Below are 22,442 nucleotides of genomic sequence, written 5' to 3'. Positions count from 1 at the left end.
ATACAGTAGAAAACAGTGAAAAGAAAAAAAAGAATGTGGTTTCTAGTTGCATCCATTTACCTATAAAAGTCTCAAGTTTATCTTTTCTTTATAGCTAAGTAATGCACCATTGTGTAAAATTACATCTTTTTATCAATTCCTCAGTTGGTGAGCCTTTGGGTTGTTTCCAAGATTTAACTATAGCAAATTACACTGCTATAAACATCAGTGTATGTGTGTCACTGTGGTATGATGTTTTCAGTTCTTCTGGAAAAGTACCCAGGAGGGGAGCAGCTGGATTGAATGGTACCTCCAATCCTGTCTTTGTGAGGAATCTCCACACTGATTTCCACAGTGGTTGTACTAGTCTACATTCCCACCAGCAGTGGAGAAGGGTTCCTTTTATCCCACATCCTCTCCAGCATTTGTTACTGCTTGATTTCTTGATGTTAGTCATTCTTTCTGGGGTGACATGGAATCTCAGTGTTGTTTTAATTTGCATTTCTTGAATGGCAATGATGTTGAACATATATTTTTCATATATTTATTTTCCATTTGTTTTTTTTCATCTGAGAAGTATGTATTTATCTCAGATGCCCATTTTTGATTGGGTCTTTGAATTTTGGAGGCCTTATTTTTTTTAAATTCTTTATATGTTCTAGATAAAAGTCCTTTGTCTGAGGGACAATTGGCTAAAACTGTTTCCAAATTGTAGGCTTTCTTATTACTCTTTTGGTGATGTCTTTTGACATGCAGAAATTTTTTAAAAAGATACGATCCTGGATGATCACTTTGATGCTGCTAGTAACCAGGGAGCTTGGGTGGAGTCTCAATGCTTCCCAAGTGTAATCAGTTCTATTTCATGGCTTAAGATTGCCTTTAGCTGTAGTGAATATAAATATGTAAGAGAAGTAAAGGTGCTAGACAGTTATATTCCTTAGATGTTCCTGGTTTTAGGTGATATCTTTTATATATTCTTTGTTCTGAGTAAATCCTGAGAGGTTGTGGGAAAGGGAGGTGAGAAAAAAAATCTGTGCTCTTTGTTTTTATGAATTCTAATTTACGCACTTCTGAGTCCTGCTTATAAAAAACTAAGGATTGGGAATACTGCTTTAGTGATTTGTAGACATGGCATTGAGGAGGCTTCATTGAGAATCTGGTTCCCAAGGTACATGCAAATAAGAACAGCTGTTGCATTTGGCAAGTTGCGGTGACCCACCTTGCTTGGGGAGGTGTGCATTTGAATAGCTGGAGTGAATGTTCCTGGCACTTTGTGTTGGAACCTATTCACTTCGATGTATCTTCACAGCCTGTGCAGTGTCCTGATGACACCTGCCTGTCCTGGAGCAGTGCATTTGTGCCTTAAGGGTGGTAGCCAAGGTTTTAGAGGCAGATCTTCTGTTGCCAAAAGGCCAGATTCAGACTGGCGAGATAGCTCAGCAGACTAAATGCCTGCTTAGGCAAGCACAGGAATCAAGAGTTCGATCCCCAGCACCGCATGCCACGCACTGAGCTGGCTGCAGTGCTGGGGAGGCTAAAAACAGGAGGATCACTCTGAGTCTGAGCTGCATAGAGGCCCTGTACCAAATACATCAATTAAAAAAAGAAAACAAAACCAAAAGCCCAGATTCTCGGTCATATTTGCATGTTATTTACTCTTCCTTCTCCCATAGAGTAAATAGGGACAGGAAGGGGATGTCCCATGTGAACCTACCTTGTATTCTGTAGTATGAAGATGGACAGTTAGTGCTGTCATGGAAGTGGACAGTAGTTTCCGGTAACACAGCTGGGCTTGGCCTCTTTGGGCAGTGCGTACGCAGGGTCAGTCCTACCATGCTTTTCCCGAGGGGCTTCGCTTTCCCCACCCTGAGCATCCCGTGTGGTTCTCACATCCTCTTGCTTCTTCTTCACTAGGTTGTGAGCTGCAGATTGGTCTTTCTGTCTCCAGCAAGGCCTTGGTTAGAGCTGGCAGTCTGTCCACCTTCAGCTTATGTCCACCTTTAGCTTTTGCTGTGTGCTTGGCCCTCGTGGCTGTGTGGCTAACGTGTCTGGACAGAAACTCCTTGGCAGGTCTCATCTGCGGTTGGAGTCGCTGACCTCCACAGGGCCTGGGTGCTCCCCGTGGCTCTCACACTTTCTCCTTCTCCCTGGTATCTCTGTTTTCCCTGCTCACATGTTCAACACCTGCCACCTTGTTTTCTCTCCTGGCTGGTGATCTTGCTTCTTACCTTTTAGAAAACAGAAGCCATTGTAGGTCCCAGGCAAGGTCCAGCACTAGGATTCCCACCTCTCTGCAGCCTCTGAGCAGGGTGTGAGCAGCGACGCTCAGGACCAGGGCTGGCCTCTTTGCATAGTCAGCATGGCACTGGGCAGGGCTGGATCTGGGAGATGAAAGACTGGGCGTCCCCACTGGAGGACATGAGCCCTGGGGCTCCTTGAGGGTGAGCCTCTCACCCTCCGAGGCTGACATTTCTGCTCTGCTGCACTTCACCTGACTCCATGGGACTGCTCACCTTGGCATTTTAAAAAATGCATCATTTCTTCCACTGAAACCCTCCTATAGGAGTTTTGGCCATTTTTCCCTGTAGTCACCACATTCTTCTCTTTGCCATTAGAGGAAATTCTGCCTCAGATTTGTCTTTGGGCTGTGTAGTTTCTCTCTTCCCATCACCCCTGGTAGACGTCGTCAGAGTCCAGAAATGTGCTGTGTCCCTGAGTCTTCCATCTGGCTGCTTCACAGTCCTCTCTCACAGTCCTTTCGGCTTTTGGGTCTGGACCCCAAGGTGCCCTTCTGCCTGCCGCTATCCATCCACACATATCCTTGGTTTTCTTGGTCTCCTTTGCAGACACCACCTTGCTTCCCCACCCAAGCATTGACTGCTGTTGTCAGTTGCGTTCCTCCAAAAGATGCACCGAAGTCCTAGCCCCAGCACCTCTGAACGTGACTTTATTCAGAAGTTGGGTCTTTGCAGGTGTATCAAAATAAGTCAAGGTCATTAGAGTGGGCCTATAACCAATATGACTGGTGTCCTTAGAGGAAGATACACTGGGTCAGGACTCATATGGAGGAGCACACTGGGAGGACAGCTGTGGAGAGGCCATGATGTGCACAAGCCATGGAAGGCACCACCAAAAGCTAGGAAAGGGCATGGACAGATCCTTCGCAGAGCCTCATCTGAGCTCACCCTGTGTCACCCGAGCAGAGTACCTGAGACTGAGTACAGTGAACAGGAGCCAGCCCCCTAGCTCCTGAGGCTGGGGAGTCAGATAGGAAGACTGTCATCTGCCGAGGGCCTTCTTGCTGCATCTCAGTTGTAAAAGAGCAAAGTGGGGAAACAAAGGCAGGCAGCAAACAGAAGGGGTAAGACTCATCTTTCAGTAAGGAATCCTTTCCATGGTGGCTTCCCCACCCAGGAATGTGGTGCTAACCCATTTGTGATGGTGAACCCTCAGAGCCATCACCTCCTGCAAGCCCCACGTCCCAGCCCAGCTATGCTGAAGACTGCAGTTCTAGCAGTGATCTTTGGGGTTGTGTTCAGTCCGTAGTAAGTGTGGCTGTGGTGACACCTTGATTTGGACTTGCCGCCTCCAAAAGGAAATAAATTACTATCATTTCAGTCCCCTTCCTGCACTCATGGTCCTTGTTACCAGGTCCCCAGGAAATTGACTCCACTCCTTGGTGTCCTCATTTTCTCTCCATCCCTCTCTCAGGCATCCCATCCTCTCCTCTAGCCTGAGGTGCTCACAGATAGTCTGATGGGTCCACATTTAAGCCCTTGGTGTGGCCTCTCCCTGAACTGTGGCCCACCCGTGCTGTCCCTCCTGGCGCATCCATTGGGTTCTGGTACAAATCACTCAGCCCATTGCTGACCAGCGACAACTGCTGTCCGCATCTGCTCTACCACTGCATTTCCTCCTGTCCTTCTGTCCTTCCAGGTGGCTGGGCCTGAAGTCTTGGGCTCAGTTTTGTTCCCCTCCCCCGGTTTCTCATCATCCTTCAGAGCAGCCTGGGATTCTGACCTCTGCTTGTCTGCAGTCGTGCCGACCTAGGAGTTATCACCTCGCTTGGCCGCTGCTGTGATGGAGCGTGTCTCCCTGAGGGGCTCCCTACTGCTTCCAGCTGTAAGCCTGTCTTTCCTGTGGCTTTCCAGGGTCTTACCACATGACCTCAGTGCCCCTCTGCCCTGTCACTGTTCCTGGTCAGGCCTGTTCTTCCTTGTAGTCTCTGCCATTGCTCTTCCCTGGAATCCCCCTGTATAAATAATGTAAATGACAGAATTGTGGCTGTCCATCACCGACCTTTGGAGATAGTTTGAGAAATGAGTTATCAGGTGATTTAGGGTTGTAAAAACAATATATATACTGAACTAGCTGAGCATGCCTGCGTATAAAATTGCCATGACTCCTGTCTTTGCTTACACGTCACCTGCTCAGCGAGATGTTCCATCTGCCTTACCCCTCCGGCCTGCCTTCTGTGCACCTTTCTCCTCTGCATGAGTGTTTCCCTGGTCCTCCTTCCTGTTGGACATTCTGCTCTTGGTGCTCCCAACATGTTGCTCACACTAGAGGGTCAGCTCGCTGAGGACAAGGACTTGGACTCTATTTAGTGCTCCATCCTCAGAGTGACAGAAGTTCTGCCAGGTGGCCCATATCCAGCCATGAGTACTGATTGGGTATCCAAATGAGTTGGTTGCACCCAGTTATAGCTCAGAGGCTCAAGTACCTGCCTGGTAAGCACAAGGTCCTGAGTTTAATTATCAGTACAAAAAAAAAAAAAAAAAAAGAATGGGTTGCTAATACGTTTTAGTTGAGTCTGTTATTTTTATAGTAGCCCCACCCCTCCCCACTTCTTTGCTCTCTCCCTCTGGTTCCTGCTGCTGTGAGTAGTTTTCTTTGGCAGTGCCCCTCTGCCATATGCACCCTACCTTGGAGCCAGTGGGGACTCTGGACAGAAGTCCTGACGGACTGTGAGCCAAAGCAAACCACTCTCTACTTGAGATAATTGGAAGAAAGTAGCTTTGTCTTGTTGCTTTCCAGTTATCCACATTTTCCTGTATTAACACAGTAACTCATCATATCCACTAAAACTGGCAGGAATTCCTTTTTTTTTTTGGCCAGCTCAGGCCACCCTGAGGGCGGGGCTGGCACAGCATGTGGTGCTGGGGATTGAACCTCCATCCCCTGCTCCTGCCTAACCTTGCCTACGCAGGCCCTTTAGACAGCTGAGCTATCTCACCGGCCCCCCTTTTGTTACTTAATACATACTGTTCATACTCAAATTTTCTAACTGTCTTAAAATGTCTTTTCCAGCTAGATCATTCAAAGCGGAATCCAGCAAGGAACTACTCATTGTGTATCTGAGGGTTATTCAAGTCCCTTCTAATCCAGACGCGCCCATTTTAGCATGCTGTCCTTTCCTCCAGGACTCAGGCTGTTGGAGATTCTTCTAGGTCTCACTTTTTTCTGGATTTCTTCCTTCTGAAATAATTTAGTTTGCTTCCTTTTTAAAAATTATTAATTTTATTGAAATAGTTTGTTTCCTGCAAGCTAGAAGTGATTTGTAAAGGCTGACTGGGTTGAATGAAATGCCATCTGTAAAAATAAATAAATAAATAAATAAGAATAAAAATTAAAAAAACATGTTGGTCCCTTCCCCAGGGCATGCTGAGACAGCGATTGAGACTAGTGTGGTGGTTCGTGCCTATAATCCCAGCTCTTGGGAGGCTGTAAACAGGTGGATCACTATGAGTCCGATCTAGTAGTGAGACCCTAAACACCCTGTAGAGCCTTCCCTAAAACACACACACACACACACACACACACACACACACACACACACATACACACACACACACACAAACACACACACACAAGTCATCTGTGAAGCTACTTCTTTGTAGCATGGGAACTTTGGTACTGACATTCACCAATGAGGTTTTTCTTTCGAAGGACCTTGCATTTGCATGAGGGTACCCTAAGAGTCTAGATCTGTCTTATGCATTTCCTTTTGGGAGAATGACTCCCTTGAACCCCCAGATCCAAGTAAGCCATCCAGGATGTATGCCCCAGAGGCCTCTGGGGTCTGGAGTGGGGGAAGGACACCCCTGTAGTTTAGGTTAAAATAGAAAGCCTTGCCTGGTTCTTGGATTTGTATTTGAGACAAAGAGAGAGCAGCTCCGGGTTCTCCATTATTTTTGCTCCATGGAATCCATTTCTGCCTTGTTAGTGGTGAGGGTTCAGGAGTGGAAGTGATGGTCGTCTAAGAGCATGGATTAGATGCTCTAGTACCTTAATGCTTCATGCAGTGTGACTTCTTCCACTTAGGTCTTTTGTTTGTTCATTTCACAGATAGGATAATAAATTTCCTTGTGAGGCTGATGTTTAAAGACACAATATTCGGTAAGATGCGCAGGGGACTGGAGAGTTACTCACGAACCTCAAAGCTGGAGGCGCTTGTGTACTTAGGTAGGAAGTACACGCACGAGCTGTCCTTGTTTCCTTGGATCTTGCTTTCTAGAGTTTGTCACCTACTTAGTGTCGTAGTCCGTTATCTGTTGCTGTACCTGAATACTTGAGACTAGGTAATTTATAAAGAAAAGAAACTATTTTCTTATAGGCTGGGAAGTCTAGAACGGAGGGCCTTTATCTTGGTGGCAGCCTGCCTGCTGGTGGGGACTTGGGGCCCAGTCTGGAGACAGTGCAGGGCCCATATGGCGGCTGGGGTTCACAGGAGATGGCCACCTGGCTTTTACCACAGACCCACTTTTGTGATGCTGAACCCACTTTCCGTAACCCCGTAATCCGTTAATGGATTAATTCACTCATGAGGGCAGAGCCACTTCGACCCTTTAACTTCCTAAAGGTCCCATCTCCAAATGCCATTAACATGAATTTGAGGGTTAACTTGCAGGTGTATGAATTCTGGGGAGCAGCATTCAGACCGTAGCACTCAGGATATTTATTACCATCTGGTAAAACAGGATGCACAGAGCAGTCAATCAGCATTTACTGGTCATGAATTAAGTACTTCTATTACCCAGCGACATTTTTAGGAAAATCTACAATCATCTAATGAAATGACAAATTACAGTCTTTTCACTTTTTATTCCACCCCTCCCCTTCTCTTCCTCTCTCCTCCCTTCCTTCCCTTCTTCCTTCTTTCCTTCCCTCTTTTCTCCCTCCTTCCCTTCTTTTCTTTCTTTCTCCCTTCCTCCTTCCCTCCCTCCCTCCCTCCCTCCCTCCCTCCCTCCCTCCCTCCCTCCCTCCCTTCCTTCCTTCCTTCCTTCCTTCTTTTCGACACAGGACATCCGGGATCCATTTATGCAGTGGCTTGGAAGAATTGTGGATGCTGACCGAGTAATAAAATCTAGCAAGCTCTCCCTTAAGTTTGTTTCATCTTACACACCGGGAATGGAAATCACCCCATCTTCTATCCCCGTGGTTACTGGCACAGAAGCCTTCTCTTCAGAACATTTTAGTCTAGAGATCTATCGACAGAATCTGCAGACCCAACACCTCGGGAAAGTAATACTGTTTGCTGAAGTGACCACCACAACCATGAGTCTTCTGGATGGGTGAGTCCAAGGTGGCCTCAAGCACCACTCTCAGTAATCAGCATGTGGGTTCTGCCCCATGACCCATATGGGGTGTGTGTGTGTGTGTGTGTGTGTGTGTGTGTGTGTGTAGGGAGAGGCAGCACATAATCCATTTCAGCAGACCTGCTAGCGAGCTACATGTGCTCCGCATCTCCAGGAGCTATGATGTAGGAAGCGGAGTTAGGTAAGTTCTTTGATCAGACATTTGTATTTGTTTGTTTGTTTGTTTTGAGAGAGGGTCTCAGACTGGACTTTGAACTCAACATAAGTGCAGGCTGGCCTTAAACTCATGACGATCCTCCTGCTTCAGCCTCCTGGGTGAGTGCTGGGATTCAGGTGTACACCACCACATGCAGCGGGTGTGTTTTGTGACTGTCTCCCTTCCTTTTCTTTCCCTTCACTCAGGCCTTTCCCAGGGTCCTTGGAAAAGAGAACATTATGAAAAAACGTTTCACAGGTGACCCTGTTGCTTGTTACTGCTTTACTTTTGTACTGTTATAATCAGTGGTAAGTGATTACTTTAGGGTGTTTTGCAGAGGTAGTAGTACTACAAAATTGAGAGACTGAGTTAAACTGAAAAGTTGGAGCTTTGTATTTTCAAAATTGTCCTGATATGTTTGTACCTAGTATATTATTTCAGGTGCCCTTTAATCCCATTTGAATTTTGAAATTTACTATTACTGCAAATTTTTCTTCTTTTTTCTTTTGTTTTATAGAGGTAAGTTCTTCAATTTGTCAGTGTTCATAAATATGTTTTAGTTTAAGAACTGGAGTTATTGAGGGAGAAAATAAGAAAAATGTCTTCCCTCAATGTATGACCAAATTTAAGGAATGTAAGATTCAAAAAAAAAAAAACCCAAAAAACAAAAACTGGATTCATAGTTTGTAGGTGTTTACCCACTACACTGGGTGTATAATTCACATGTAAAAGTATTTTTACCTTTGTTCATTTTTGGAATGTAATACATTGACCTGAAATGGTAGGCAACTGGCCACGTGTGGTGGCACATACCTGTAATTTCAGCACTTTGAGGCTCAGGCATGTGGCTCACTGGGAGTTTGAGGCCAGCCTGAATTGTGCAGCAAGACCCTGACTCAAAAAACAAAACAAAACAAGATGTATCTAAGTTTCGCATCTTCCTGATATTCACACCAAGCTCAGCACAACAGCACTTTTAGTGTGTGGAGCCCAAGAGAGTTGGCAGTGGCAGGCGCAGAGGCAGGCAGGGTGGGGAGGGCCCTGGGGGCTTTCGCTCATGGAGTTAAGTTATAGTGTCACAAGTATTGATTTTACAGAGGGAGAGGCCTGTTCTTGTAGGTGGAAGGGTCGTGACTTGCTTGTGATAGGCCTGATGTAACCTTGTTGTTTTTGCGTCCGGGGTCTTGCTCAGCCTCTTGAGTGCCGGGATTTGCCAGTCAATGACCCTGACTTACCCAGAACACCATGTTTCACATTAAAAGGCACACAGAATGCTTAACGATAGATTTTTGGGAGATGATGATTGGTTAGAAAAATACAGATATTTTCAGGCTATTCTTTCTTTTTTTTTTTTGTGGTACTAGGAATCAAACTCAGGACCTTGCATTTACTTGTGCCAGGAAGACACTTGTGCCACTGAACTGTATCCCCAGACTTTCGAACCATTCTTATCTCCGTGGGTAACAGTAGGAGGACTTGCTTTGGGGACACATGTACCCTGTTGGACGTGTGATTGTCAAGCCTGTGCCGTGAGCAGCACTTTATGAGAGGGCAGCACGAATCCTGCCAGGGCTTCTGTTTGATCAGATGGTTGGATTTTATCCTACTGCCCAAGCTGTGTTTTATGACGCTGAAGCACACACACACACACACACACACACACACACACACACATCTCCTGTGTAAACACACTGCTTCAGCACTCTTGAATATCAGTAAGTTCTTTCTTCACATGGAGCTTAAAAACAAGAATGCTGCCCCGAGCAACGTGGCTGTGTGAAAGTATGTGAGACACCAAAGTCAGGAGCTGAGTTTGTCAATTCCGGGGGCAGAGCCTTCCCTAGGATTAAGAGTTTTTATTTTTATAAAAGAGAAAAATATTTTACCCTCTCCCAGAGCATTCCAACGTTGCTTCTCTTCTTGTTTGGTCCCTGCACAGTGCAGAGAGTGAAATGGCTCTGATTCCTAATCGTTCATTCCCTGCTAGCTGCTGGGCAGGCGTGACAGTCAGTGAGCCTGCTAAGGAGCTCCTGGGGCCATAGGTGTTTAGGAGCAGGCATTTAAAGAGGCTCTTGGGTGTCAGAAGGACCCAGATCATCCACAGTGGGATCATGGGATAGACACATGAAACACACAGACGGTTATGTGTCAAGAATATGAGCAAAATGCCGTCTAGCCCAGTGCTCTATCCCCTTGCCAGGAGACAGCTTGTGGAACCAGCCTGTGTGTGGCTGATGCGCTCTAAAGCTGTCTCCAGATGCAGCTGCTGTGTCTTCTGTGGACGGGCTGATCTCACGTGTGGTCTTCTGTGCTTCGTGTCCACCCCTCCGTGGTCAGACGCTGCCATCTCTGCAGTGCCTAGGCTGCTATTCAGGAATGGCTGCATGCAGCGGTTTGTTTCCAGATGTTCATAAGGATGCACGGCACTTTACACTATTCGTGCCACTTTGATGGGTGAGGCTCACGTGGGCTGGGTTCATTGTGCTTCTCTCTCTCTTTACATGTATTGCTTTTGTGGCAGTTCAGTGGCTCTTTCCTAATGGGTAGAAGGAGAAGTAAAAGTTAAATTAGATGTGGGCCCTTTACTGTAAGATTCTTAAACTCTTTCTCCTCTGTTAGTCCTCTTTACATGCATTAGCTAGAAACTGGGAATTCTGTTCCTAGAACTATATCACAGGGACATCAGGAGTTTCTGCTACACTCCCAGGTACCCACGTATACCTTCCTATCCCTGCACAGAAAATGCTTATGCCCTTGTCAAGGGTTGGTCATTATTTGAGGATTGACGCATCACAGCACTTTATAGGCCAGCCTGATAAATTCTGTGGAGGTGTCATTTCCAGAACTTTAGTTGGCCGCTAGTCATTTTGCCTCACTGGCTCCTCGTGAGTAACAATCAAAGATACTGCACAATAGATTTTAAGCCTAAAATCTTTGATCTTTATAAGACCTTAATCCTTTGCTCTCCTTGTGTGCTGATGGCTCCCTTGGGCTGGAGGAATCGCTAGGCTTGAGTGAAACCAGGCACTGGACCTCAGACTAGGCACAGGCTGTAGGCTCTGGTGAAACCTTTCCTCTCTGGTTGGCATAGTGCTGGTGGTTCCAGCTTAGGCTGCCAGTTGCAGACATTGAACTTAGAAGATTTGTCTTTTCTACCTTTTTTCAGGTGGGATGGGATAGCTCTAGTTAGACATTTGTCTCACCCAGCTTTGACGAGTTTTGAGGAAGATGGCAAACACTGATATTTTGAATTTTTTCATAGCTATTCCTTGTAGTTATGCAGCTTTTACCAGATACCTGGTCTACCTCCCACATTACAGAAGACCTTGTGCTCCATCAAATGCACATGTGCTGCATGACAGCAGTGGCCACTTGTCACCTTGTGGGACTCATGCTCTTTCTGTTCACTCCCTTCCCACCTCCTCTGCAGCAGCCTGTAGTTTTAGGCCTTGCTTCTGGGAGGCACACACAAGCCCTACGACTTAGCACACCCCGTTTAGGTGCCTGTATCTAGGACTAGGGATCTGTTAGGCAGAATTAGCTGTTAGAGATAGATACTCCCAAAGAAGGGTGGCTTAAATGTGAGGCATATTTATCTCCCCTAGGATGAGGGGGGCCGGGGTGTGTGTATGTGTATTGGGGGTGTTGCTGGCTCATGCTGCCGAGGACCTTGTAGAGTTGTCCTGCAGCCTTGGGACATGGAGACCCAGGCACAGATGTCCTCCTCATAGCCAGGAGGTAGACTGTGCCCCATCCCAGAAGGTGCGTGTGATCACTTGCTTTCTAGGCCACAACCTGACTGTCTGATCCACCTAAAGAAAAAGGCTAGGAAATTAAAGTGATCTTTCTGTGGATCTAGCTGAAAGCCAGGCTTCTGTTACTAAAGCACAGTGGGGTAGGCACCAGGGGACAATTTAGAGTCTTTGTCATGGGCAGGGACTTCTAGTTTTCTCAGACTGCTAAAAAAAAAAAAAACAGCCAGAGACCCATATAAGCAATGTGTGCCCTGTCATAGCCCCAGTGCCCCCAAAAGTTAGGATCAGTCCTGGAGATGATTTCGTGGTAGGTCACGAATTGTTTTGATTTACTGCTCACTTCAGGACATCAGAGGCATTTGTCTTAGATTACTGTAAATCTAGGAGGATTTGGAAGTTTCTCATCTGACAAACATCTTGGTGGACACTGTTTTTCTCCTTGGGTTACAGACCTAGCTCAGTTACCACGGAGCTGGAGTAGATGTTGAAAGCTTCCATTCGGAGCCTGAGCAGGACCAGCAGGCAGGTCTTGAATCCGTGCACCTCCTTCTTCTCCTGCTCATTTTTCTGCCCTGCGTGGTGACTTGGAGGCCATGTTGGTGATTCAGGAAGGGGAGCAGCAGAGAAATTGGGGACTTCATTGACTGAGGCAAAGTAAGGGAAGGATTTGCAATTTCTTCCTCTGGAAGTAAGAACCAGGTGTCGTTCCCCTGATGTTCAGATTGGCTGTCTCCTCCCCGCCAACCTCCCAGTTCTTGGGAAAGAAGAGGACCTTCTGTTCTTCATCCCACCTTCTCTGGTGTGTCTCCCTTGCCACAAAATGCTTTCCCAGCTGGGTGCACACCTCTAGTCCCAGCACTCAGAAGTCTGAGGCAGGAGGATTGCTGTGAGTTTGAGGTCAGCCTAGTCTACAAAGTGAATTGAAGGCCAGCCTAACTGCATAGCAAGACCCAGTCTCAATAAATAAATAAACAAACAAACCAAAAAGTTTAAAAAAGGCTTTCCCATTCCATCATCAGAGGAACATCTTCTGGATGTGAAACGCTATGGTGCTGGTTTATTTTCCTTGACAGCCCTCTGTTTTTCCTCCTGTGCCATGTCCTGATAGGTTTCGCTGTGTCCAGTAAGTAGCTCAGCTGGTCAGTGGGCGTGGGGGCTCTGGCTCGTGGCTGTGTCTAGCCAGTGAACTTCCTGTGTTCTGTGTTCATGTCCTGCAGCTGCAGCTGTTGGCAACTGTGAGCTCTCGGCAGAGGCCAGATCAAGGTGGGGTTGGATGTCCCTGCAGATTCATCCTCGTGTCCCACTGGCAAAGCTCTGCCAATCCTCCCTCTGCCCTGGTGTATGGCAGGAGTCTGGCACATCCTGTGTGATGGAGAGATAAGTGATGGTGGAGGCTGTGCGGTGGGGACAGCTGGGGGCGAGACTGTGGAGCACAAGAGTGCGGAGTACTGAGTCATTGTTAGTTTTGGAATAATCTTTTATTTGAGTTGTAATCTCTTTTTTGATTGACTGATGCCAAGTCCCTGTCAGCTATTGAAATGATATACATGTGAAGCCACAGAATTTGTACCAATTCCTTTGTACACTTGTCCAGTGGCCAAGGCTTGGCTGTTTTTTTTTTTTTTTTTTTTTTCCGAAGAATAACTTAGGATTCTTTATTAAACAAGGTTATTTCCTCACCATTGTTTAAGTCCTATGGCTTTTCAGGCCCAAGTCTGCCTTTGGCACTTTGTGGCATAAGCCAGGCCCTGAGATATGGCATGGAGAGGAAACAATGATAAGGTCCCATCCTTGCTTTCTGTTGCATCTACAGATGCACTTACTGGGGCATGCTGCGGTTTCTGGTGTTGTGGCCCCTGTGCTTGGGCTAGAAGTGGGGTAGCAGAAGATGTGTACAGGGAGAGAGGTGGGTGGCTTGCAGAGTCTTTTTATTGTGGTCACTGTGTGTTGTAAGCTCACAGTCCAGAGGAGAAGATGCTGCTGCCAAGGCTCTACCTGCAGCCAGCTCTGTGCCTTGGCGGTATCCCCTCTCTAGGCCTTGCTGCCCCCAGCTGTGAGGTCTGGGACACTGAACAGCAGATGCTTCCCGGGAACTGGCCACTTCCCTGCTCTGTCCCGTACCCCATGCCACATCAGAGCTGCCCCTAGCCAGCCTCACTGTCCATGCAGACCCAGCACTGAGAAAGTCTGTGGCCCAGCCTCATGTTAAGGGATGTTGTATGGGATGCAGTTGACTTTCCATAAGCAGAGGGAAAAGGAAACAGTCCCATGAGACAGGCTTTAACTTTTGTTCTTTGGAGAATTGAAGTGGCGGAGTGGCCACCATCCTTTGGGAAAGAGTATTTGGATTTCAGACTTTAGGGCCAACTCCAGCTCTTCATTCCTGTGCCCTAGTACCTAGCCTGTCCGAGACATCTCCCTTTTCTCCCCTTTGGGTTCTGCTCGGTCAACTCCTCCACTCCGCACCCCTCCCCTGGAGTCTGGGCCTGAGAGGACAGAAATTGGGCTGGAACTAATTTAATGGCTGAGTGACCTCACAGTAGAGAAACAGCCGGATCCTAATAGGGGTCTTTGTCTACATTTCCACCCTGGCTGGTAGCATGCCAGTCAAGAGTCAGGCCCGAGACACAGGTGGAAGCGATTAGCGCTGTCATAAAGTTTGAAAAATTGATTCTGGAGGCGAAGTGAATAGATTGGACTTGACAGTGTTGTCCTAAAGATTCTAAGGGAAAATTCTTAGTTTAATTTGAAATCCCTTGATTATTCATTAGCTTTCCAGATGGCTTTTGTTGATGTTTTACATATTAATGCTGGTATTGTGTTATTGGTGTACTATTAATGTGCACACAGGTAATGAGCAAAGAATATGTTGGTAAGTGTCCCAAATTAATGGGATATTAGTGCACTTGTGAAATAAAAGGCTTTTTAAAAAGTTGATTGCTTTGGAGTAATTAGCATGTGTTTTTTATGGGCCAATTTTGTACTTTAAAAGTGAAAATGATTGGAGAATTTTTCATTTGTTTTTATGTTTACTTCTAAATTATAGGTTAGAATATTATCCCAGCCTTTGACTTTGGCAGTGGCCATGACTGAAGAGTGCGTCTTGCCAGCGCACCATCAGATTTATTTTCTTGTTCCAATTCAACACCTGAATGAGTTAACCTTTCACATGCCAAGCTCCTGGAGATGAATTATTTTGTTGTCTCCACTTTACTTTTTCATGTTCTGGCTTTTTACATTTGTAACTGATTTTTTAAAGTAGGGTAAACTTATCGTGATGTTTACCGTTGTATAATGGGTGCAGTGTGCTCTGCCTGGATGACATTTCCCTGAGAGCTGAACAATCAGCTTCTTTCACAGTGTTGATCTTGTACTTGGCCTTGCTGTTAACAGAGTGCTGTCTACAGGCTGGCTGGTAACAATGGGAATCCATGCTCCCCTCATGGGAGGGTGGCCCTTCAGGTCACGGTGCCAACATGGTTGGGTTCTGGTGAGGCCTGCTTCCGGGTTGCAGACTGCTGATTTGTCGCAGTTGCTCACACACTGGAAAGAGGTTGAGAGCACCCCGAGGGTCCCATCTTTAAGGGCAGTAATCCCTTCACAAAGGCTGTACCCTCCTGATCTGATCGTCTTCTCCGTCCATCTCATTGGCAGTGAAGGTTTCATATATGAATGGGAGGGGGACTGAAACATTCTGTTTATTGCAGTTGGACACTCTGTGCAGTCCAGCCAGAAAAACTGATCCCAGACTTTCCTGTCCAGAAGAGCTCAGGCGCAGGAACTCAGTCTTGAGGATGAGGCGAGCTGCCAGCCATGCAGGGACTCAGCCTGCTGAGAGCGCAGTTGCAGCTCTCTCCAATCCACAGTGCAGTCTGGGATATCCTTAATGGTGGCAGTCTTAACCTTTTCAGGAAATATGGGACATGCAGGACAAGAAGCAAACAATGTGGTATGCATTGGGGGATGCTGCCCATGGCTTACCCCTTTAATATCCTTTAGGGTAGATCGCCTTGTTTTTCCTGGCCTTCATGGCTTAGAGCTTGGGGTGTGATCCTGCTGCCCTGGATGGAATCCGAATTCCACCATGTACTAGACCAGTAACCTTGGGCAAGCTGGCAGCCTTTCATACCTCTGTTTCCTTACCTGTGCAATGTACTTGGTGATTGGCTGTTTTGTTTTTTTTTTTGTTTGTTTTTGTTGTTGTTGTTTTTAAAGTTCAGTCACCCAACTTCATAATTGCTCATGAGCACCTGCTGTGTGCAGGCCCCTGCGCCGTGCTCTGGAAGCCACTGTGGAATGCAGGAGATGTGGTCCTGCTCAAGGAGGCTCACAGGGTAGGAAGTAATACATTGAAGTACATCTGCAAAGCTCTGGTACATAACTAACCTTTATTGTGCTTTATTATTATTTAAACTTTGTGTGTCCAGTTGTCTCTCTGTTTACAGTACCGGGGATTGAACTCAGAACTCTGCAGTTGCCAGGCAAGTGCTTATTCTACTGAGCTATCTCCCTGGCCCTCTTTTTTTCTATATACACATAAACATGTGTATAGGTGTGGGGGTGGGGAGATGAGGGTACTGGAGATTGAACCTAGTGCCTTTTCACTGAGCTATATCCTAAGCCATCTTTACATTTTGTGTGTGTGTGTGGTACCAGGGATTGAACTCAGGACCCTACACTTGCCAGGCAGGCACTTATTCTACTGAGCTATCTCCCTGGCCTCCTTATCTTTACTTTTTTGAGACTGGGTCTTGCAAAATTGCTAAATTGCCCGGATTGGGTTCCAACTAACAGTCCTTCTGCTTCAGCTTCCCTGACCAAGTGTGGACTACTATGCTATGCCCAAGTCTTTTTTCTTTTCGACCTTCAGGTATGATTCTGTGAATGTGCATAAAGCAAATTGGCATGATGTGCAGTTGGGATTGTGTCAGGCACTTTCTCAGGGTGGAGTCTCTCTCTGTTAAGGATTCTGACAGTTTTTCATCATCATACTAGAAACATGATAGTTTACACTACTGTTTTGCCAAAAATGTGTTCCTTTAGTTTAGCTTTCTTTGTGAGATAAGAAAACAGTCAGTTGTGTCTTCTTGTGTTTTTCTTAAAATGTGCAGGCAAGTTTTATTTTTCGTTAAACCCTCTCTTTGCTTAAATCATAACACTTTATCATTATCACAGGTAGTTCACTTTCAGCTGCCAACATCTAGCCATTGGGAAGTCTCTAGAGTTCTGAGGGTTCACCTTGACATTACCCATGTCAGCCTGAGACCCCAAAGCTAAGCTGCTTAGAAATGCACATGCTCAACATAGCTTGCTTCTCTTGGATCTCTTTAAATATCTCTGTAGAATCGCTTGCTTATTGTACGATATTTGCTGCTCATTTTATCAGATGCCACTGATATGTTTAGGCAAGCAATAAAAGAACACGAAAGTTAGTAAAGCAATATTTGGGTTAGAAAAGATAGTCAAGGGCCAGGGAGATAGCTCAGTGATATAAGTGCCTGCCTAGCAAGTGCGAAGCCCTGAGTTCAATCCCTGGTACTGAAAAAGAGGAAAAGGCAGTCAACCAAGACAGGTGCAGGGACTTTTTTTTTTTTTTCCTGTAGATCATCTTAGAGAAGAGGCAAGAGTGGTAGGAATTGGAAGGGATGTGAGTCTGCAGAGGCTGGGAAGGTGCTCACTGTGACTACACAAAGTGGCTGCATGGTGGTGGTGGTGCCTGGGCAGGGCAAGTGGGCTTGTTGGTGGTCTGCGTTCCCCTGGGCATGGCAGCTGGGATGCCAGAGGAGCAGGGGCCAGAAGCTCTGTGGGCTTCTGGCCTAGGATGAAAGCTGCACCTTGTTTTTTTCCAGTGGGCAAACTCAGCGATGCCCACTCCTGGGCAGGTTCAGGGGGCAGCAGTGAAGTCCTACAGTCCTGCGTGGAGCAAGGTTTGGGTTCAGCTCCTCTCTGCCTCTCGCCCCCTACCTGGATGGTGCAGAAAATGAGGCTGGGGAGGGCATGCCAAGGGTCTGATGCGGTAAGTGTATGAGAAGCAGGACAGAAGTGTGTCTTCAGAAGTTGCCATGTTAGTTGATGTTTGCTGCAGATTCGAGACTTTCTGACGGCTGTGGAAGTTAGTACTCTGTCTGACTATCTGTATCCACCCGCCTGCATGCATGTGGTGTGGCGAGTGTGTGTAAAACTCTTAAATGTCTAAAAAGTACCTGCAAAACATGTGTCGAGTAATCAAGCAGTAATCAAGCAGGTATCTTTCTCCCTCTTACTAAGCCTTCCACCTCTCTCCTGACTTTGCTTTGTGATTTATATAGAACTTTTATTTCTTCTTTCGAGCCAAGCCCATCTGCTTTGGGGGCACCAGGCGGTTTGCTCCCACCTGTCCTGTGCAGTGTGTTACGCGCTGGCCGCTTGGCCAGGCACGCCTGGGCTGTGCAGTCCCTTTGTTTCTGCCTTGTGTTCTGGAGAGAAGAGGTCAGGTTTCTGCATGAAGGGCATTCCGTCACTTGGAGATCCCTAACGCCACATTTTTTCGGCATTGCGCAAGGAGTCATTCATCATTTTCATTTTTTGCTTGGCGCTCCCACAAGAGTATTCAAATTAGTGGGAAGGGGAATGATGAAGTCATTGCCTGGCAAAGAGGGATTTTCTCAGGATGTGGAGTGGAAGGGCTTTAAGGAGAGGGAGGGTTGACGGGGAGATCTGTCCCACCTCTTCCTCTCCCTGTGATTCCAGCAGCCACTTGGATGCTAGAGTGGTTTTCAGTCTAAAGCTGGACAGTCAGCGTGTACAGCGTTTACCCTAACACGAAACTGCATGGGAGGGTGGGGGGCAGTGACAGCCTGCCACTTACCTTGTGTCATTTTGACATGGGTGTGTGATATGGGGTGAGTCCTCCAACCGCTCTGAGCCTCTTTCTTCATCTATAAGATGGATGCAATGGTTGTATGAGGTCTGTGACTTACTCTTCTTTTGAAATAAAGAAGTCCCTTTGCAAACGTAGTGGTATACAGGGCCCTCTGCACAGGGCACTAAGGAGCTTTCTTGTAGCCCTGGCTTTAGTCCTTGGGTCCCAGTCACTTGATGGGATGCACGTGCTCCCTGCATCAGGGACACCTAGGCCCTTCTGACTTAAGGTGGTTCTTTTGATGATTGGCTGGGTGCCTTCTGTTTGTACCCTGTCCTGTTCCAAAAGGATCTAGGCATTGAGGATATAATTTTATTTAAGCTGTTTATGCCTTCTGTTGGGGGATCCAAGCCAGATGGAGTCAGCTCTGCTTCTAGCTGAGGTGTCTCTGGACAGAGTTGTTACACCATTATTTATGACACTCAGCATCCTCCCAAGCCCCCCAGTAGGATGAGTGACTGTCCTTCCTCCTGGAGCCGAGGAGGTCACTCTGGGGTCCATGTCCTGCTGAACTATGAGGCTTCTCTCATGGGTGGGGGTGCTCGGGGTGCTTGGCCAGGCAGGTGTGGGGCGATTGTGGTGTCATAAGTGGTCTCTGAGAAGAATATGAGCTGGAGTCACTTCCTGTGCAGAGATTCTGGAGGCCCCATCACCGTGAGCGAAGACTGCGACTATGGCAGTGTTCCCCAGGGATGCCCAGAGGGCAGTGGGGTGCAGAAGGGGCGTCTGGGCAGGGACAGAGGAGCCTCACATGAGGTCCTGGTTCACACTGCACATGGTTTCAGGAGTGCTGGGATGGCTCATGCACATACCATGTGTAAAATTCAACAGAGAAGGTGTGTGGTCACACGTGCTTGGCACAGTGGTGCAGGGTTCATGCTGATAGTGTAGATGAGCTGTGCTTTCTTCCTATTGTGTTTTTTTTCTTTTCCTTTTCTTGATCCTGAGATTGAACCCAGGGCTTTGTACAGTACTGCATTTCCACCCCTTTTTAAAGTTTTAAAATTTTGAAATAGGATCTTGCTTAGTTGCCCAAGGCTGACCAGCAACTCGTAATCTTCCTGTCTAAGCCTCCCAAGTAACTAGGATTAAAGGCATGAAGCACCGTGCCCAGATTCCTGTTGTTTTTAATCCTTTTCAGTTATGTTCAGTATTCTTCCTACCTTTTGAAGGTAATCCATGACATCTTCTCTTCTCTAAACTTAAATAAAATGAAATTTAATTTGATTATTTTTATCATTCTATGATATCTGTGGGGTAATATTGCAGTGACAAGCAGAAGCACTGAAATGGCACCCAGGATTTGGAGGCAAGATTTATTTTATGTTGATGGGCACAATAATCAGGATCATTTCTCAAATATGAGGCTTTGATTTCTGGAGGTCTGGGACTTATATGAGATAAGCAGGCCTGCAGCACAGAGGCAGAATGGCTTGGTGATTGGGGATTGCTTATACAGTGTGCATCATAGTGACCAGCCACTTCTAAGAGACAAAAGCAACTGGAGTAGGAACTGTTACCTGGGCACCTGGCAACCTGAAGTACATGAGCTGGGGAGGAGGGCATTTTCTGTTATATAGAAACTCAGTCGTTGCAAAACAAGGTTCTGAATCTCTGATGTCAGTGTCTCTTAGAAGAATTTGTCATTGCTGCTTAGAAACTCCATTATGACACCTTTGACCTCTTCTCTTAGGTTCTTATCCCCTTGCTTTTTCATTCCTTCTCTTTGATGCAAAGTGCAACGCCCTGTTTGAGCTTTTCCTCCTGGTAAATGGAGATTACGGGCAGTTTTTAGTTTGTACTGCCTATACCCAGGAAGCTGTCATGAAAAGGCGCAGAGTTTTCCAGTGCAGTGCTGTCATAATTAGATATAAGTGTGTGTGTGTGTGTGTGTGTGTGTGTGTGTGTGTGTTGGGGGTGCTGACAGCAGCAAGCCCTGAAGCAGCTGTTATCCTGCGTGATGTTGGACAGGACAGGCACACCTGCTGCCAGGATATGGGTAGGTCTGAGTATCCCTGTCCCAAGCCACTTCCTACCACATACTTAGGGAACAAATACTTACTGAATTTGTGTATCCCATGAGGAAGCCCTGACCAGCCACTTTATAGGTACTCTGTTTCTCAGAACAGATGGAAGCTAACCATGAATCCAAGTAGAAAAAACCTAAATCTTTCAAATGATAGTTAAGGCACTTGTTACTGGTTTTTGCTCTGTTGGAGGGAGTTACAATGGCTCCCCCTTCTGCTTATGTTGTTTTTTCCTCTGAGTTTCTCCAGTATTAAACATTTCTTCACCCTTTCTGTGTTGGAGATCAACATGGTAGGCTTGAAGAGCTGGAAACCTTGATATGTGCCAGTCAGATACCAAAAACCACACACGTTTTCTGAAGGTATTTTTTTATTATAAAAGCATCCTTGTAGAGAACTTGGAAATACATACTAAGACATCAAGCTAATCTGTAACCGTGCCACCTGCAAAGAATCATGGTTGTTTTCTGGTCTATTTCCCACTAGTCTTTTTCCCTCCCACACAACTGCAAATTGGCATTGTATGGTACATGGAATAAGCTAGTCAAGTGTTGTCCCAATTACTGGTGTTTCCTTGGGTGCAGATAGTCTGTGCATAGTTTCCTAAAGTGACTTCCCTGTTGATGTAGTCCTGTCATTGACAGTATTTCTCTAGTATAAGTAATCCACATTTTTTTTGAGCCATCAGTTCTCTATAATTCTTTAGCTACTGTATTTTAAGTTTTCTTTTCTAAGCTGGGTATGGTGGTATACCCCTGTAATCTCAGTACTCTGAGAATCAGAGGCAGGTGGCTTGCCAGATTGAGCCAAGGCTGGGCAACTTAATGACTTACAGAGACTCTGTTTTAAGCCATAAAGGAATGGGGACGTGGCTCATTGTGAAAGCTCCTGGTTTGATCACCGGAACCATATATACATAGGCACAAATATTTCTTTGCTAGAAAATAACAAAAGCAAATAGGACTAAAGTGCGTGCTTAGGCAAGCTTAGGCAAGTGCAGGGACTGGGGTTCAATCCCCAGCACCACATGCCACACCAGCCCCACCCCCAGGGTAGGCTAAGCTGGCCAGAGTCCAGGTGTAGTGGTGCACACCTGTAATCCCAGTGCTGGGGAGGCTGAAAGCAGGAGGATCACCATGTGTCTGAGCTGCATAGTGAGGCCCTGCAACAACCAAATACATAAAACAAAACCAGACATTAACAGAAATTGAACAGCATAGTATTATTAATTCTTGTTTTTAATATTTTATGTTCTTTCATCATCACTGTATAATTATTTCCCATTATATCATCTTTTCATCTGTAGATAATAATGGCTGACATTAGCTTAGTGTTTACTGGCAAGTGCTACGCTAAATGCACTGTGTACATTTCCCCACACTGTCCTTAACCAAAACCCATGAGCTAAGTACCGTGGAAGTTCCCATTTTAAGAGATGAGGAAGCTAGTGTTGAGAGAGTTGAACTGACCTGGTCAGGACCACATAGTCAGTAAGTGGTAAAGGCAGCATTTGGAAGATTTGTCAACTACAAGCTTCAGGTCTTAGCCCCCAATTCTGTATTGCCCCTCACAGAGGCTTTGCTGGCACTCTAAGGTGCAGTATCGTCATGCCTCCAGTGTCTGCATGTAGAAGAGGACCCCTGACTTAAGGTGGTTCACTTGAGGAGCTTTCCATTTTCCAGTGGGTTTAGAGGGGCCAAACCCTGCTAAATTGGAGGAGTGTCTACGATCTTGTTACAAAATAAGCTGGGGTTAGCTGATCCTGTGTAGCGAGACCCTGTCTCAAAACGTGAAAGGTTTAGAAAGTTTTGCAGAGCTGGGGATCTAGCTCAGTGGCACAGCAGCTGCCTGGCAAGCACAAGGTCCTAAGTTTGATTCCCAATATAAAAAACAAAGCAAAACAAAAGATCTGGGGATGTAGCTCAGTGTGAAGGTCCTGGACTCAATTCCTTGTGCTAAAAACAAAACAAAAAAAAAAAAAAAAAA

The 22,442-nt window shown here is 46.3% G+C and overlaps 1 protein-coding gene across 1 annotated transcript in view; it reads left to right on the top strand.

The window, feature by feature from the left end:
• Positions 1–22,442, top strand: part of Hlcs (holocarboxylase synthetase) — a 224,836-nt gene that overhangs the window by 59,478 nt on the left and 142,916 nt on the right. The window contains exon 7 of the mRNA XM_004634396.2: positions 7,282–7,553. Coding sequence (XP_004634453.2) covers positions 7,282–7,553 — 272 coding nt within the window. The remainder of the gene's footprint in view (positions 1–7,281; positions 7,554–22,442) is intronic.

The sequence above is a fragment of the Octodon degus genome, unplaced genomic scaffold (genome assembly GCF_000260255.1).
Source record: "Octodon degus isolate 3935 unplaced genomic scaffold, OctDeg1.0 scaffold00061, whole genome shotgun sequence".
Classification (NCBI taxonomy): Eukaryota; Metazoa; Chordata; class Mammalia; order Rodentia; family Octodontidae; genus Octodon; species Octodon degus.
This window is presented reverse-complemented; position numbering and strand designations above follow the sequence as displayed.